The sequence below is a fragment of the Microcaecilia unicolor genome, chromosome 6 (assembly GCF_901765095.1).
Source record: "Microcaecilia unicolor chromosome 6, aMicUni1.1, whole genome shotgun sequence".
Lineage (NCBI taxonomy): Eukaryota > Metazoa > Chordata > Amphibia > Gymnophiona > Siphonopidae > Microcaecilia > Microcaecilia unicolor.
The window spans coordinates 170,914,920-170,930,718 of record NC_044036.1 but is presented as its reverse complement, the minus strand read 5'-3'; the positions used below and the strand labels follow the sequence as shown (position 1 = coordinate 170,930,718).

Genomic DNA, 15,799 nt, shown 5'->3' with positions numbered 1-15,799 from the left:
CTGTTACCAAACATTATTTTTCTTAATTTTTCTCTGTGGGGGTGTGGTATAGGCAGAGGGTAGATGTGGAAGCATTAGCCAGATAGTGAGTTATACTTTGTCTTTGCTAATTGGCTAATTCTGAGTTAATACAGGAGCACTTGCCCCCAAATTCTATATATGGCGCCTTAAGTTGTGCGTGCTAGTTTGGCCACATGCCCAAATTATGTGCAAAACGTAATTGATTAAAAAGTCATCAGCGCCGATCAGTACTTAACAAACCAATTAGCAGCACTAATTGTCTTTAATTAGAATTAACATGCACAGCTTTCTAGATGTATTCTAGAATGCAGTGCATGTAAATTCTAATGCGCACAGTTGGAGAGAAGGCGTGGCCTTAGCCATGGTATGAGCAGGTTGTGCACTATTTTAGAATACATCTGATCTGTGCCTAACTTAGGTACAGGTATTTAGGCCTGGTTTTAGGTGGCATAAATGGGTGCGCCTAAATTTTAGTCACAAGAATGGTGCGTGAGCGTACTCTATAAACTACTCGTAAGCTTAGGCATAGTATATAGAATCACGCTAACTGTGTAGTTTTACAGCACTGATTTTTAAAGTGCCATATTTAGACTTTTCCCCTTAGTGCCTCCTAAGTTGGAGGTGGTAAATGCCCCCACATTAACACTTGACAGGTAATGCACACTAAAGGGAACATTGGTGCATTAACTGCAAAAAAATAAAAAAAGATAAAGCCCTCAAAAAGTGTGGCGAAAACTTTGCAGTTATAGGGCTCTAGTCAGTAAATGGTGTCTAAAATGTAGGTGCATCATATCATAATAATCATGCACAAAGCGCTATTCTGTAAACCGTATCTACAGTAGGATGTGGCTTATAGAATTAGAATGTGTGCACACTGCTTTACAGAATATGCTGAAAACGTTGTGTGTATAAATTATAATTAGGGCCAATTATTGCCAATAATTGCTTACTGGCCAATTATTGCTGCCAGTTGGCTTGCTAATCAATTATGTTGCATGCAATTTGTGCGTGCAACTTTATTTATAACACTTGATATACCACAGTTAATCCCTGAGGTGACTAGCAGGCTTATTTTCGAAAGAGAAGGGCGTCCATCTTCCGACACAAATCGGGTGATGGACGTCCTTCTCTCAGGGTCGCCCAAATCGGCATAATCAAAAGCCGATTTTGGGCGCCCTCAACTGCTTTCTGTCGCGGGGACGACCAGAGTTCCTGGGGGCATGTCGGCAGTGTAGCGAAGATGGGACTGGGGTGTGCTTAAGAGATGGGCGTCCTCGGCTGATAATGGAAAAAGAAGGGCGTCCCTGACGAACATTTGGCCGACTTTACTTGGTCCATTTTTTCTTGTGACCAAGCCCAATAAGATGCCCGAACTGACCAGATGACCACCAGAGGAAATCGGAGATGACCTCCCCTTACTCCCCCAGTGGTCATCAACCCTCTCCCACCCTAAAAAAAACTTAAAATTTTTTTTTTGCTAGCCTCTATACCAGCCTCAAATGTCATACCCAGCTCCATGACAGCAGTATGCAGGTCCCTGGAGCAGTTTTAGTGGGTGCAGTGCACTTTAGGCAGGCGGACCCAGGCCCACCCCCTACCTGTTACACTTGTGGTGGTAAATGTGATCCCTTCAAAACCCACCAGAAACCCACTGTATCCACATGTAGGTGCCCCCCTTCACCCCTTAGGGCTATGGTAGTGGTGTACAGTTGTGGGGAGTGGGTTTTTTTGGGGGGGTTGGGGGGCTCAGCACACAAGGTAAGGGAGCTATGCACCTGGGAGCAATTTGTGAAGTCCACTGCAGTGCCCCCCATGGTGCCCAGTTGGTGTCCTGTCAGGGAGACCAGTGCACTACGAATGATGGCTCCTCCCACGACCAAATGGCTTTGATTTGGTTGTTTCTGAGATGAGGTCCTCGGTTTCCATTATGGCCGAAAACCAGGGATGAGCATCTCTAAGAACGATGTAAAGACAACCATCTCTAAGGTCGACCTAAATGTTGAGATCTGGGCGCCCCCGGCCGTATTATCCAAACGAAAGATGAACGCCCATCTTGTTTCAATAATACGGATTTCTCCACCCCTTCATGGAGCCGTCCTGTGAGGACGGCCCCAGGAAAACTTGGGCGCCCCATTTGATTATGCCCCTCGGCACGTGGTTTACAATTTCTGTTACAGGGTACTTTGTATTATCACTAATGAGCTCATAATCTAAATTACATATTATACTTGGTGCAATGGAGGGCTAAGTGACTTTCCCAGGGTTACATAGAACCTGCAGAGGGAATTGAATTTGGTTCAACCCACTGCTGACTGTTAGAGAATTGAACCCGGTTGCTCAGGTCCACAACTCGCTACATTAACCAAAGTCTCCCCTAAAAGTTAAGCCCAGATTTGACCACACTTTAGTAAAAAGACCCCTTAATCTTTTTCTTCTTCTAGCTTTGCTTGTTAGAGTAGGATAGGATCTACATGCAGGTGATTTGTGAAAGCAGTCCTTAATTTATACTGCATAGGGCCCTTTTAGCTTTGGAAAACTGAGCAATGTCTGAAATTGTTAAAATAAAGTGATTAAAACTATATGCTGATTCTTTCTATAACTCATGAATTTCTTCAAGTAAGATAATCTGTTTCCTGGAGAAAGTCATAGTCAATAAACTACATGGATTACTAAAGCACAATTACACTGTGTCAGCAGTATAGGTGGTATGTGGTGAAAAAAAACAAAATTTGTTCAATTATTGATGGTCTAGCAATAAATATATTAGTCACAGGTGTAGCATTATATGCAAAAAGGACCTTATATTGTGGGATAATTATTGATTGAAAATGGAGAGGGACTGAAAATTAATTTCTTTGATTTCAAACTCTTCCCATAGTTGAATATTTGTTCATATTTGTTTGCAATCAAAGATCAGAATAAGAGCCCAGGACATGTAAGAAATAAATAAGATTGAAATAAAAGTAAACAAACGTCATGTTTTTAGGTTCTTAAAGAACAATTTTAAGACCATACCTTTCTATTTAAAGTATCACGGGGACCTTTTATTAAGGTAAGCACAACCGAGGTTTTTTACTAAGCCACGGTAGCATTTTTAGCTCACAGTAGAAATCAGCTGGTTGTAAACGATGAGATGCCCATAGGAATATTTATTTATTTAACACATTTATACTCCGCATTTTCCCACCAATAGTAGGCTCAATGTGGCTTACACAAAACCGTAGGGGGAACTACAGTTCAATAAAATACAATAAAACATATAGGTATCATATAAAACAACAGAGATAATGAGAGTAAGAAAAGATAATGTCCATGGATTATGTTGAGACAGAGGAGTAAGCCTTCTTCAACAGGGTGGTCTTCAATAATTTCCTGAAATTTAGATGGTTCTGAATTAATTTTAAGAATTTAGGTAGTGCATTCCAAAGTTGTGTTCCTATGAAGGAGAAACTGGAAGTGTAGGTAGACTTATATTTAAGACCGTTGCAATCTGGATAATGTAAATTTAAGTAAGAATGGGAAAAACGGGAATATAGTGGGCATCTCAGCGTTTACCACCAGCTGATTTCTACCACGAGCTAAAAATGCTACTGTGGCTTAGTAAAAGACCCCTTGCTTACTGCTGGTTAGAAAGGCACTATCGCGGGATGCGATCAGGTGTCCAGCGGCAATTTTGAAATTGGTGTGTGCTTTCCATGCACTAATCGGTTAGCATGGGGGCATTGGTGTGCACTGACGGATTAGTGTGGGAGTTCCACGCTAATAGCCAACACTAATTGGGAAAAAAAAGAAATTGTGACCATTTTACAGACGTGCTAAAAGGGGCCTCAGCACGCAGAAAACCCATGCGATAAAAATAGCGGAGGCTGCCATGTTTCTTGACTAGATTCTACTACTACTACTACTACTATTAAACATTTCTATAGCGCTACTAGACTTACGCAGCGCTGTACAAATTAACATGAAAAGACAGTCCCTGCTCAACAGAGCTTACAATCTAAATTGGACAGACAACCAGACAGCTAGGGGTGGGGAAATTGCAGTGGTAGGGGTGATAAGATTCTGATTAAAGAATGGTAGAAGGAAGTGTTAACACTCCATTCCAATGTTAGTTTCCAAAAACTAGTAAACAAATCTAGTAAGTTAGTCATTTTATTGTATTCTTTTATTCGCTAGCCATTATTTATGTCCGTTGAAGTGGGCTACCAGAACCAGAACATTACTCTCTCCAAAAACAGACAAATAAGAACATCCATGATGCTATAGGAGACTTTGGCACTTGCTTTTCAACTTCATGGGTCATTACAATGATCTTTTACTGCAATCCAATAAATCCTACCTGTGACTTAATACTAAAATGAGAGGTGATGGTTTCTGATTACAAACCACAATATTTGTACCATTTCTAGTTAAATGAAATCTTACTGGATGAGTTAGCAAATAATCTTTTTGGTATAGTTGACCAAAAGGTTTACTATGGGGGCCTTCGCTAGTGTTTTTGGCGCAGGCTGAGGCCCCCTTTTTACCACAGCGGGTAAAAGGCTGCCTTCTTTTTGCCAGAAAAGAAATGGCTGTGCAGTAAGTAAACCGCTTGCCATGCGGCCATTTTAGGGGGGGGGAGCACTTACCACCACCCATTGAGGTGGTGGTGGTAAGGGCTCCCGCACAAACCCGGCGGTACAAAAATAGAAATATTTTTGTAGCGCCTGAAATGGTGCACGCTGGGGGTGGGAACTACAGCCAGGCTCCTGCAGCAGCCCGGTGGTAGTTCCAGATTGGCATGCGGCAATCGTGTTGCCGCACGCCAACCCTTTAGCAAAAAGCCCCTGTATGTTTCTAAATACTCAGCCATGTGGGAAGTTTTACTGTTATTTAATGCTACTTAGCCTTTGTAGAAGAAAATAAATGTAAATAGTATCAATTTTGCAGATTTTAATTGTTCTCAGATTTAAATATTTCATGTTTAAAATTTGATCAATTGCTTTTCCCTAACACAACAGGGCGCAGGTGTGCGATTTAATACTTTCTAGTCTCCAAATCCCTAGCTGAATTGATCCATGCTGGTTATCATAAGCTCTAAGTACTTCCCTAACCTGTCATGGGGATCCCATATCCAGTGCTGGATTTTTGTTATATGTGTGGAAAAGCTAAAATTATGAGTTGATTATTCTATTTTTATCTCAAAAGGAATTACAATGCAATCTGTAACAGAGCTATATACCTATATATGTACCCATGGCTGAATGTTTGAACAAAATCAAGTTTTTGATCAGTCAGCCTAAAATTCTATTTCATATTATTGAACCGTATTTAACCATTAACCCGTGGATTCTATATAGTGTGACTTAAGTTGCTCGTGCAGATCCATTTGTATTCTGGATTTGCACACACAACTAGTTAACAAGCTAATCAGCGCTGATAATTACCACTTAACAATCAATTATTGACACTAATTGGCTTTAATTAGAATTTATGCGCAGAACTGTCTAAGCGTATTCTGTAATGTGATGCGAGTACATTGTAAGTCACATAGTTGAAAAGGTGGTGGGTGTGGAATGGGCAAGTCATGGGCGATTCTAAAATCTATGCATGTGGTTATAGAATATACCTAATCCGTGCGTAATTTAGGCATTGGCATTTACACCAATTTTACTTGGCGTAGCTGCCTGTTACTAAATTTAGTCATGTAGATGTGTGTTCAGGGTATTCTATAAACATGTGGAAATTTAGGCTTATTCTATAAAGTAGACCTAAATTTAGGCATAGTTTATAGAATATGCCTAGGTGTAATTCTTTTCAGTGCTGATTTTGTAAGCGCGATATATAGAATCTAGTCCTTAATGGTAACTTTTGCAGCTTTTTAACTCTGGAAAACAACAATACACAAGGGACAATAGGATAAACATGTCTATACTCTATAGTGAGCTATCATTGTTTTTTTAACATTGATAATGACGTCTTTTTATTGCTGTGGAGTGAACATTTCATATATAATTTTTTCTTTCATGTTAGAAGCTTCATTGAATGATATTTCACGTTCAGATTTTTTTGTGGTAAGGGAGGGTATATTTACTTAGGGCCCCTTTTACCAAGCTGCGGCAAAAGGGGGCCAGTTCTGCCGTCGGCGCGTGTTTTACACCCACGCTAAGGCCCCCTTTTACCGCAGCTAGTAAAAGGGAAGTCTCGCTTTCCTACAAGAAATGACTGGGCAGCAAGTAAAGCACTTGCCATGCAGCCATTTTGGGGGGGAGGGAGCCGTTTCCACCACCGATTGAGGTGGTGGTAAGGGCTCCCGTGTTAATCCGGCGGTAACTGGACAGCGTGCGGCATAGTCCGCTTACTGCCGGGTACACTCCGGTGCTACAAAAGTAAATTTTTATAGTGCCGGAAACGACGACACACTAGGTGGGAAGTACGACCGGGCAGCTGAGGTAGCCCAGCTGTACTTCCTGAATAGCGAGCGGTAAGCCTGCGTTGGGCTTACCTCCACTTAGTAAAAGGAGCCCTCATTCTGTAAGTAAAGTTGCACCAACAGTCATACGAAGCAACTTTCCAAAATGATTAAGGATTCTGAACACATCCCAAATTGCTCAACACCACAAAGGAGTTTGCTCGTTATTGAAAGTTCTCAGCCCACCAACTGCACCCAAAGACTCTACACCTATGCCGAGGGTAATAAAAGCAGTATTAGTTCATAAGTGCTGTTCTTCCAGCATACAATAATTTGCTTATATTACTGTTTTCACTCTTTTTTTTGTTTATTCATTATTACTTGGTAGATTCTTCCCATCCCTCCTCCTATCCTCCTTCAACTACAGATGGTGCAGCAGGTGCCAATGCTACTGATAATGCAAATGCCAGCTTAGTGAATGGTACGTGAAGAACACTTACAACGCAGTAGTTTGCTTTGATGAATTTCTGTCCTGACTATTTTAACCTTCCACTTCCCCTTCTGAACTGCACAGATGTATGTGCATGTGAGGATCTCCTCTTCCATCTACAGTCGCTTATCAGAGAAGCCACAATAATTGTAGTACCGGGAACTGTCAAACACTTCTTTTGAAGTCAAAGCATTTCATGACTTCATGCTGTCAATCATTTAAAGAAACAAATACCATTTGGGGGGAATCAATAGCTTCATTTCTGATGTTTATTGAGGGGGGTATTTTTGTTAGTAAGGTTCTGAAGAAAATACAGCTGGTCTTCCTACATATTATGTTTGCCAGCCAGCAAGAAAGAGAGGGTCCAAAAGTATACAAAATATAGCAAAAAGGAAAAAAAAGCACAAAAGGGCCTCCAGAGCTGAAACGATGGTACAGTCTTTATTAAAAGTGACCCGACACGGGCCGTGTTTCGGCACTCACCAGTGCCTGCCTCAGAGGTCAAGATGAATATTTCTTAAGATTCTAACAGTTCCAAACTGATGCTTCGTGTGAAGGTTCCAAATGAACCATTCTATAATTCTGGACGAGTCGCACTAGACGCTCCTAAAGAAATGCAGTAGGGTTCTGTCAAAAGCCCTATTGTGTTTCTTTAGGAGAGTCCAGTAGGAACACATCCAGGATTATAGAAATATTCATCTTGACCCCTGAGGCAGGCACTGGTGAGCGCCGAAACACGGCCCATGTCGGGTCACTTTTAATAAAGATTGTACCATCATTCCAGCTCTGGAGCCCCTTTTGTGCTTTTTTTCCCCCTTCCTACATATTAAGAGCATTTTTATTTTGTAACAGAGCTATTTAATAAGGGATTTCTAATAGAAGAAATATACTTAATTGGCAAAGCAAAAAAGTTAGTTGCATAACTTTTTTATAAATACAGCTAGACAAAATTGAACCACTATGTTAACATTTTATTTATTTTTTTCAAACTGGGAAAGTTAGTAAAGGAAAACAGTAGGATGAATAAGTAATTTTACCTAATACAGTTTAAGGAAAATGTGTTTTCCTGAGGTGGCCCTCTCATAAGCTTTCATAGCCTAGAAATAGATTTAGCAGATGCTAGTAAAGGAGGTCAGGAATCTGGTGCTGATAGACACCGTTGTATCTCATTTGCCTGTTCTTCTCTGTGTAAGCTAGTAGTTCAAATTTATTCTTTTGCTTCAGACGAAGATAGAATAGAGAGACACTCTTTACCATTTATTTGATACATTAACTCACCCCGAGAGTGTTGTGAATTAAATGAAATGTGTCCGTCTCGTACGACAGCTTCCTGACCCCCCTTTTATAGCATGTGTATCATTAGATATGCTGAATCTTAGATATCTGTCTTCTGACTCTTTCTTAAAACTAATCAAATATTTCTATAAGCTATGTTTCCGATGACCTTACCTGTTATAATTTCTTTTCTGGGGAAGTCCTAAAAAGCGTGTGACTCTATATTTTATACAAGTGGGCAATACTTTTGTGATTTTGTATTTTTAAAATGTCATTCTTTAATTTGTTTGTGAAACAGTTTTTGTTCCAAAGTGGTCATTGCAATACACACACACACAGGAACAGAGAGACCAACATAATGTATACCTTTCAGTGGAAGCAGTAAATGAGATCCTTAATTATAACAATCTTCTGGATACATTTTGTTAAGCTGTATAAACTTAACAGACGTGATCTACTTGTTCGGCTTGAAAATCATGAGTGTAGTGAGCAAAAATATTTGTAAGTAGCACTCAGTTCAGACGAACTTCTCCATAATTTAGAATTATTATTGACTTTTACTTCTGCAGTTAATAAATCCCAATAAATAACTAAACCAATAGAAAATGGCCTAAGCATGTAGTAATGTGGGCTGTTCAAGAAGAGGAGAAAACTGGGAACTAAAGCCATGGGTTCCAGAGTCTGGAGCACACAATGGCTTGACTTTAAAACAAGGTTTATTTAAATTTCACATGTGGTAAAGTGGGATGTTTCCACTTGCTAAGGCTATTTTTCAATTAATTTTTTTCAGATTGTGAGCTAATGTTAGCATTAGCAAGCAGCAACTGAAAAAAAAAAAAAAACAACATGGAAGGGGTCCTTTTACAAAGGCACGCTAGTGTTTTTCGCGTGCTCTAAAAATAAGCATGCACTAAATGCTAGAGACACCCATAGGAATATATGGATGTCTCTAGCATTTAGCACAGGTTAAAACTTAGCGTGCCTTTGTTAAAGACCCCATAACTATTTAGGAGGTGATAAGGGCTCCCGCATTTAGCATGCTTAAACCAGTTACTACTACTACTACTACTATTTAGCATTTCTATAGCGCTACAAGTTAGCATGCAGTAATGTCAAAACATTAAGGGGTCTTGTACTGGCTGAGTTTGGATGCTATTCTCTGAACACAGAAAAATGTTTGAAAAGGAATTAGAGGAAAAATGTCTTTTATTACTAACCAGCACAGTTTCAGATATCAGTAGCAAGTTGTGGAAAAAATAATAACAAACTTACAAAATCTAACATCAGTAGCTTTGGTAATAATAACAGCATCAGTCTGAACTTAGAAAAAGAGAAAAAGGAGGAAGGAAAGTTTATTCCTCACTGTCATACGAAGGTCTCAGAACAGACAGAAAGGAAGAAAGAAAGAATGAATGAAAGAAAGATTCCTAGCTGTAAAGAATTAGTTCTTACGGGGGGGGGGGGGGGGGGGGGGAAGTACACCCCTCTCGGAAAATAGGCTGTGGTCAGGATATGAAGTTTCTCTTGCCGGAAGGGCTATTTCAGAGTCTCTTTAGATGAGCAGTTACTTATATACCCTTCCCATCACAAAGGACCACCTCATATATCACCTAATCAGCAATACTGCAAGTAAATAGGAGACTAGTGATAGGGCTCATAGGGTCCTTGCCACACCTCTGCTCAGTAAATTATATTTGTAACAAACAGTTGGGATGTCATGACAATGGGGGTCTTGTCAGTTTGTAATAAGACTGTTGGTTGGGATGTCATAGCAATGGTCTTGTCAGTTTGTGGTCAGCCAGAAATCCCTGTCTTGCAACTATCAGTGGAAACTCACAGAAACACAGAAATAAGCAGACCCAAAAGAAAAGACCAGAAAATTCCAGAACATCTTTTAACTAAGCTATGCTAAACAGTGGCCAGTGCTGGTGTCAGCACTTGGGCTTTCTGCATGATGCGGCCACTTCTAGTACAGCAGTAAAATGGCCACCGTTCTATATTTTATTGTAATAGCCACATGCTAATTTCCCCATTAGTGCGTGACCATTTCCACGGGAGCCCTTACCGCAACCTATTTAGCTGGCGGTAAGGGCTCCCGTGCTACTTCCACAGTAATCGGGTAGTGCGTGGTAATGTCCCTATGCTTCCCGATGAGCATAGACACACCTAATCTCTGCACATGGGCACACCTCCTGCGCTGGAAAATAAAACATAATTTCCAGTTCGGGATTAGCATATACTGAGTGGGAAACTACTGAGGGATGTCTCAGCATGTCCCACAAAAGTGCCCTTTGTGGTAGGACCATGTTAGGCCTATCGTGCCTTAGTAAAAGGGCCCCTAACTGATTATGCTTCCACAGATGACGTTTAATGTGAGCAAGTGCAAGGTGATGCATGTGGGAAAAAAGAACCTGAATTATAGCTACGTCATGCAAGGTTCCACGTTAGCAGTTACGGACCAAGAAAGGGATCTGGGTGTCGTCGTCGTCGATAATACACTGAAACCTTCTGCTCGGTGTGCTGCTGCGGCTAGGAAAGCGAATAGAATGTTGGGTATTATTAGGAAAGGTATGGACAACAGGTGTGAGGATGTCATAATGCCGTTATATTGCTCCATGGTGCGACCGCACCTTGAGTTTTGTGTTCAATTCTGGTCGCCACATCTCAAGAAAGATATAGCAGAATTGTAAAAGGTGCAGAGAAGGGCGACTAAAATGATAGCGGGGATGGGATGAGTTCCCTATGAAGAAAAACTAAGGAGGCTAGGGCTTTTCAGCTTGGAGAAGAGACGGCTAAGTAGAGACATGATAGAGGTATATAAAATAATGAGTGGAGTGGAACAGGTGAATGTGAAGCATCTGTTCATGCGATGAAACTACAGTGTAGTAAACTTAAAACAAATCAGAGAAAATTTTTCTTCACCCAATGCATAATTAAACTCTGGAATTAGTTGACGGAGAACGTGGTGAAGATGATTAGCTTGACAGAGTTTAAAAAGGGGTTAGATGGTTTCCTAAAGGACAAGTCCATAAACCACTACTAAATGGACTTGGGAAAAATCCACAATTCCAGGAATAACATGTATAGAATGTTTGTACGTTTGGGAAGCTTGCCAGGTGCCCTTGGCCTGGATTGGCCGCTGTCGTGGACAGGATGCTGGGCTCGATGGACCCTTGGTCTTTTCCCAGTGTGGCATTACTTATGTACCCATTTCTACCTATTACATGCTCCCTGCAACTTTGTAAAAGAGTTGCTAAATAAAGAAATATATAATATTTATAATATAATATAACGTAAGATCCTGACATCCTTCAGTTATCTGAGTTTGCATTTCCCTTGTCTCAAATGACCTTGGCCAGCAGGTAACATCTTACCAGGCCTGGCATGCCCTGTAGGAGATAACGTGTCTAGTCTGATGAAATGAAAGACTGTTATTAATTCCACTAAGAAACAGGACTTTTGATTTTAAAAGAATTGCCAGAAGCTATTTAAATAAGGTCCTGAATAATTTATTAGAAATTTTTGCTGATTTAGTACAGTTTCCTGATGGTTAGTTCCAGATCCAATATACATTTAGAGTTAAGTTAAGTAACTTCTGTTAAACAGGGTAGCATAGGTCAGTGGTGTTCCTAGGGGGGCTGACACCTGGGGCGGATCGCCGATGCGCCCCGTCCCCTGGGTGCAGCGCCCCCCCCCAGAACAGCGCGACGCCCCCCCCGGCAAAAGAACCCCCGATCCCCCAGCGAAAGAACCCCCCCCTGGGTGCACGCCGCTGGGGGGGGGGGGTGCCGCACGCCTGCCGGCTCTTCGTTTTCATGCTCCCTCTGCCCCGGAACAGGAAGTAACCTGTTCCGGGGCAGAAGGAGCATGAAAACGAAGAGCTGACAGGCGCGCGGCACCCCCCCCCAGCGGCGTGCACCCGGGACGGACCGCCCCCACCGCCCCCCCTTGGTACGCCACTGGCATAGGTGTTAGCATGAAGTAGCCATTAGCATAGACCTGTGCTAATGGCTGCTGAATGATGAAATAAGCCAGCATGGTAAAACTCCCATGATAGATAGGGCCGTAAGTGAGAGGGCAGTGAGTAGAGATGAGGCATGGTTGGCACTGATAACTAGTGTGAAGTATGCTACTGCACACGTCATGACTGCCAGTAGCTTGGCTGAACTTAATGCCACCTTAAGAGATTACTTTAAGTGTAGCCACTCTGCCAGTGGTCGAGTAGCATGGCCATGGCTCAGTGGATAACCCCTCCAATCCCCAAATTTAAAGCTCTCTTGTTATATCCCGCTGATCAATACCCCCCTGGTTTGCTCCGCCCCCCCCAAAAAAAATTATCCCCTTAATCTGCCTTCCCAAAGATCAGTTCCCTTCCTCAAACACCATAACCCAATCTCCTCCCTGGGTCTCACCCAGGGGTTGCCCTGTCTAGTGGATTAAGGCAGGAGTAGTCGCCCTCCACTTCAGTCTCATAGCTACACCAGGTTCAAAATGACATCTCTGACCCCTAGTGGTAGTCTTGCAGTACAACCACTAGGGCCCCATCTGTCATATAATGACTGATTACCCTTACATGGTAGGCTGACCCCCCTAGTGGTAGTACTACAAGTTTATCTCTAGGGATCATAGACACCATTTTGAACCTGGAGCAGCTACATTTTGGGAGGAGGGGGACTTCCAGTGCAACTCCTGGGTGAGTCCCAGGGGGATATTTGGAGAGTCAGTGTAGTGTTTGGGACCTTGATCTTTGAAGAGGGGGATCTTGATCAGGAGAGGAAGCTCCTGTATCGGAGGTGAGGCGGGGCTAGCGCAGAGGAAGCAGTCACAGCAGCGTACAGAGAGACAGCCCTGGCACCGCGTGGATCTGCTGCAGATTTAGCAGCAGAACTAACACCTCTGCCGAAAGATGACAAGGTAGGAGCTAGCGGCAGCATGCTGACGGACCCGGTGCCGTGCAGCTTTGTTGTACAGTTAGGCTGGCGCTGCCCGACGGAGGGAGGGGAAAGAAGGCCCATTGGGTGCCGGTAGGTGGTGCCGGAGAAACCTGCAGCGGTGGCTTGGGGGGGGGAGGTTCGGGGCAGTGGGTAGCCAGACAGCCAATTTTGGGGAGAGGGGGGAGAGAGAAAATTTTGTGCCCACCCACTTTGTGCTCAGGCCCACCCAAAATTGGCTGTCTGGCTACGCCACTGCATGTAAGTGCCCCCCTTTACCCATAAGGGCTATGGTAATGGTGTAGAGTTGTGGGGAGTGGGTTTGGGGGGATTTGGGGGGCTCAGCACCCAAGGTAAGGGAGCTATGCACCTGGGAGCTATTTGTGTATTTTTAAAACATTTTTAGAAGTGCCCCCTAGGGTGCCCGGTTGGTGTCCTGGCATGTGAGGGGGCCAGTGCACTACAGATGCTGGCTCCTCCCATGACCAAATGCCTTGGATTTCGCCGGGTTTGAGATGGCCGGCATTTTTTTCCATTATCGCTGAAAAACAAAACCGGCAATCTCAAACCCGGCGAACTCTGGCATTTGGCCAGGCCAAACCGTATTATCAAAAAAGATGGCCGACCATCTTTTCTTTTGATAATACGGTTTGGCCAGCTGTTGCGTCGCTGGCGATCTATTTCACTGGCGCCATTCGATTATGCCCCTCTGTGTCACCTCAATATTGACTGGATAAATGTCATGCCAGGAAATGCTAGAGAGGTAAAGTTCCTAGATGAAATAAAGGATTACTTCAAGGAGCAGCTGATTCAGGGAGTAACAAGAGGGGAAGTACTTTAAATCCATTCCCTAGCGGAATGCAGAACTTGGTGTGAAAGGTAATAGTGTTGAGCTCACTTGACAATATTGATCATAACGTGATCAAATGAGTTAATAAGTAGAATGAAAACACTAACCTCCAAATTCTGTATATGGCACTCAGAATTTGGGCACGTGCCCAATTTGCACATACAGTTTGATTGAATGATCGATACTAATCGGGATCAATATAAATTTATGTGCGGCTCCAAAAAGGGGGCGAGCCCATGGGAGGGTCGTGGGCAGATTGGGGTGCTTCTGCAATTTATGTGTGCTAATACTGAATAAGGGGAAGGGAAATGGGACGATATACTGCCTTTCTGTGGTATTTTGCAACTACATTCAAAGCAGTTTACATATATACAGGTACTTATTTTGTACCAGGGGCAATGAAGGGTTAAGTGACTTGCCCAGGGTCACAAGAGCTGCAGTGGGAATTGAACCCAGTTCCCCAGAATCAGAGTCTGCTTCATTAACCACTGGGCTACTCCTCCACTAGCAACATTCCATGTAGAAGCCTGCCCTTGCAGATCAGCAATGTGGCCACGCAGGCTTCTGTTTCTGTGAGTCTGATGTCCTGCACATACATGCAGGATGTCAGACTCACAGAAACAGAAGCCTGCGCGGCCGCGTTGCTAATCTGCAAGGGCAGGCTCCTACATGGAATGTTGCTAGTGGAATAGCAACATTCCATGTAGAATCTCAAATAGGGAAAGGGAAATGGGACTTGATATACCACCTGTCTGAGGTTTTTGCAACTACATCCAAAGTGGTTTACATAAATTCAGGTACTTATTTTGTGCCAGAGGCAATGGAGGTTTAAGTGACTTGCCCAGAGTCACAAGGAGCTGCAGTGGGAATTGAAGCCAGTTCCTCAGGATCAAAGTCCGCTGCACTAACCACTAGGCTACTCCTCCACTGTGATCTGCACCTAATTTACACACTTGGATTTACATCAGAGCTTAGTTAGTGCAAAGTCCCTCAAACCCAAAGTTAGGCACGAGTCCCAACGCTAAGAGCTGTTCTATAAACAGTGCCTATCTTTGAGCTCCGTTTATAGAATAGCACTTAGTGCGGGTTTTTTTCAGTGCTGATTTTTTTGGTGCCATTTATAGAATTTGGTTCTAAGGGAACATACTGCATCAGCATTCAGCTTTCAAATTTTAAGTATGATAAAATGAGGAAAATGATTTAAAAATGGAAAAAGGAACAGCTGCATGGACGTTGTTTAAAAATACCATCTTGGAAGCCCAGATAAGTTGTATTCTATGTATAAAAAAAGGAGGAAGACGGGCCAAATGACAGCTAGTATGCTTAAAGGGTGAGGTGAAAGAAGTTATTAGAGCCAAGAGAATATCCTTCAAAAAGTGGAAAATGGATCCAAATGAAGAAAAAAAGAAGCAGCATAAGAACTACTGGCAAGTTAGATGTAAAAAACATTGATAAGGATCTGAAAAGAAACTTGCTGTAGAGGCAAAAGCTCATAGTAAAACCTTTTGTAGATACATTAGAAGCAGAAAACCTGTGAGACCATTAGATCATCAAGAAGTAAAAGGGACACTCAGGGAGGGCATGACCATAGCAAACAGACTGGGAGGGGGTAGTTATTAAGGTGTGGAAAAAGTTGGGCTTTTACTTCCGCTTAATTTATTGTGGGTGTCACTAACCTGTGGTGTGAGTATTGTAGCTTGCACTCAACCTCGCAGGCTGCATCTTAAAGGGGCCACCCTGGGCATCGCAAAGAAACTTGTCCCCCTCCTCCCAAAGCCTCCCCCTGAAGTCTCCCAAACACATCCTCTCCTGACAAAGACCCCCCTATCAACTCCCCCCCA

At 42.7% G+C, this 15,799-nt stretch overlaps 1 protein-coding gene across 5 annotated transcripts in view; it reads left to right on the top strand.

Annotated features, from left to right (window-relative positions):
* The window catches only part of ATP2B2 (ATPase plasma membrane Ca2+ transporting 2), a 969,683-nt gene that overhangs the window by 705,964 nt on the left and 247,920 nt on the right, over positions 1–15,799 (top strand). For all 5 annotated transcript variants that reach the window (XM_030205270.1, XM_030205268.1, XM_030205272.1 and 2 more), the window contains one exon: positions 6,801–6,893. In XM_030205270.1, coding sequence (XP_030061130.1) covers positions 6,801–6,893 — 93 coding nt within the window. The remainder of the gene's footprint in view (positions 1–6,800; positions 6,894–15,799) is intronic.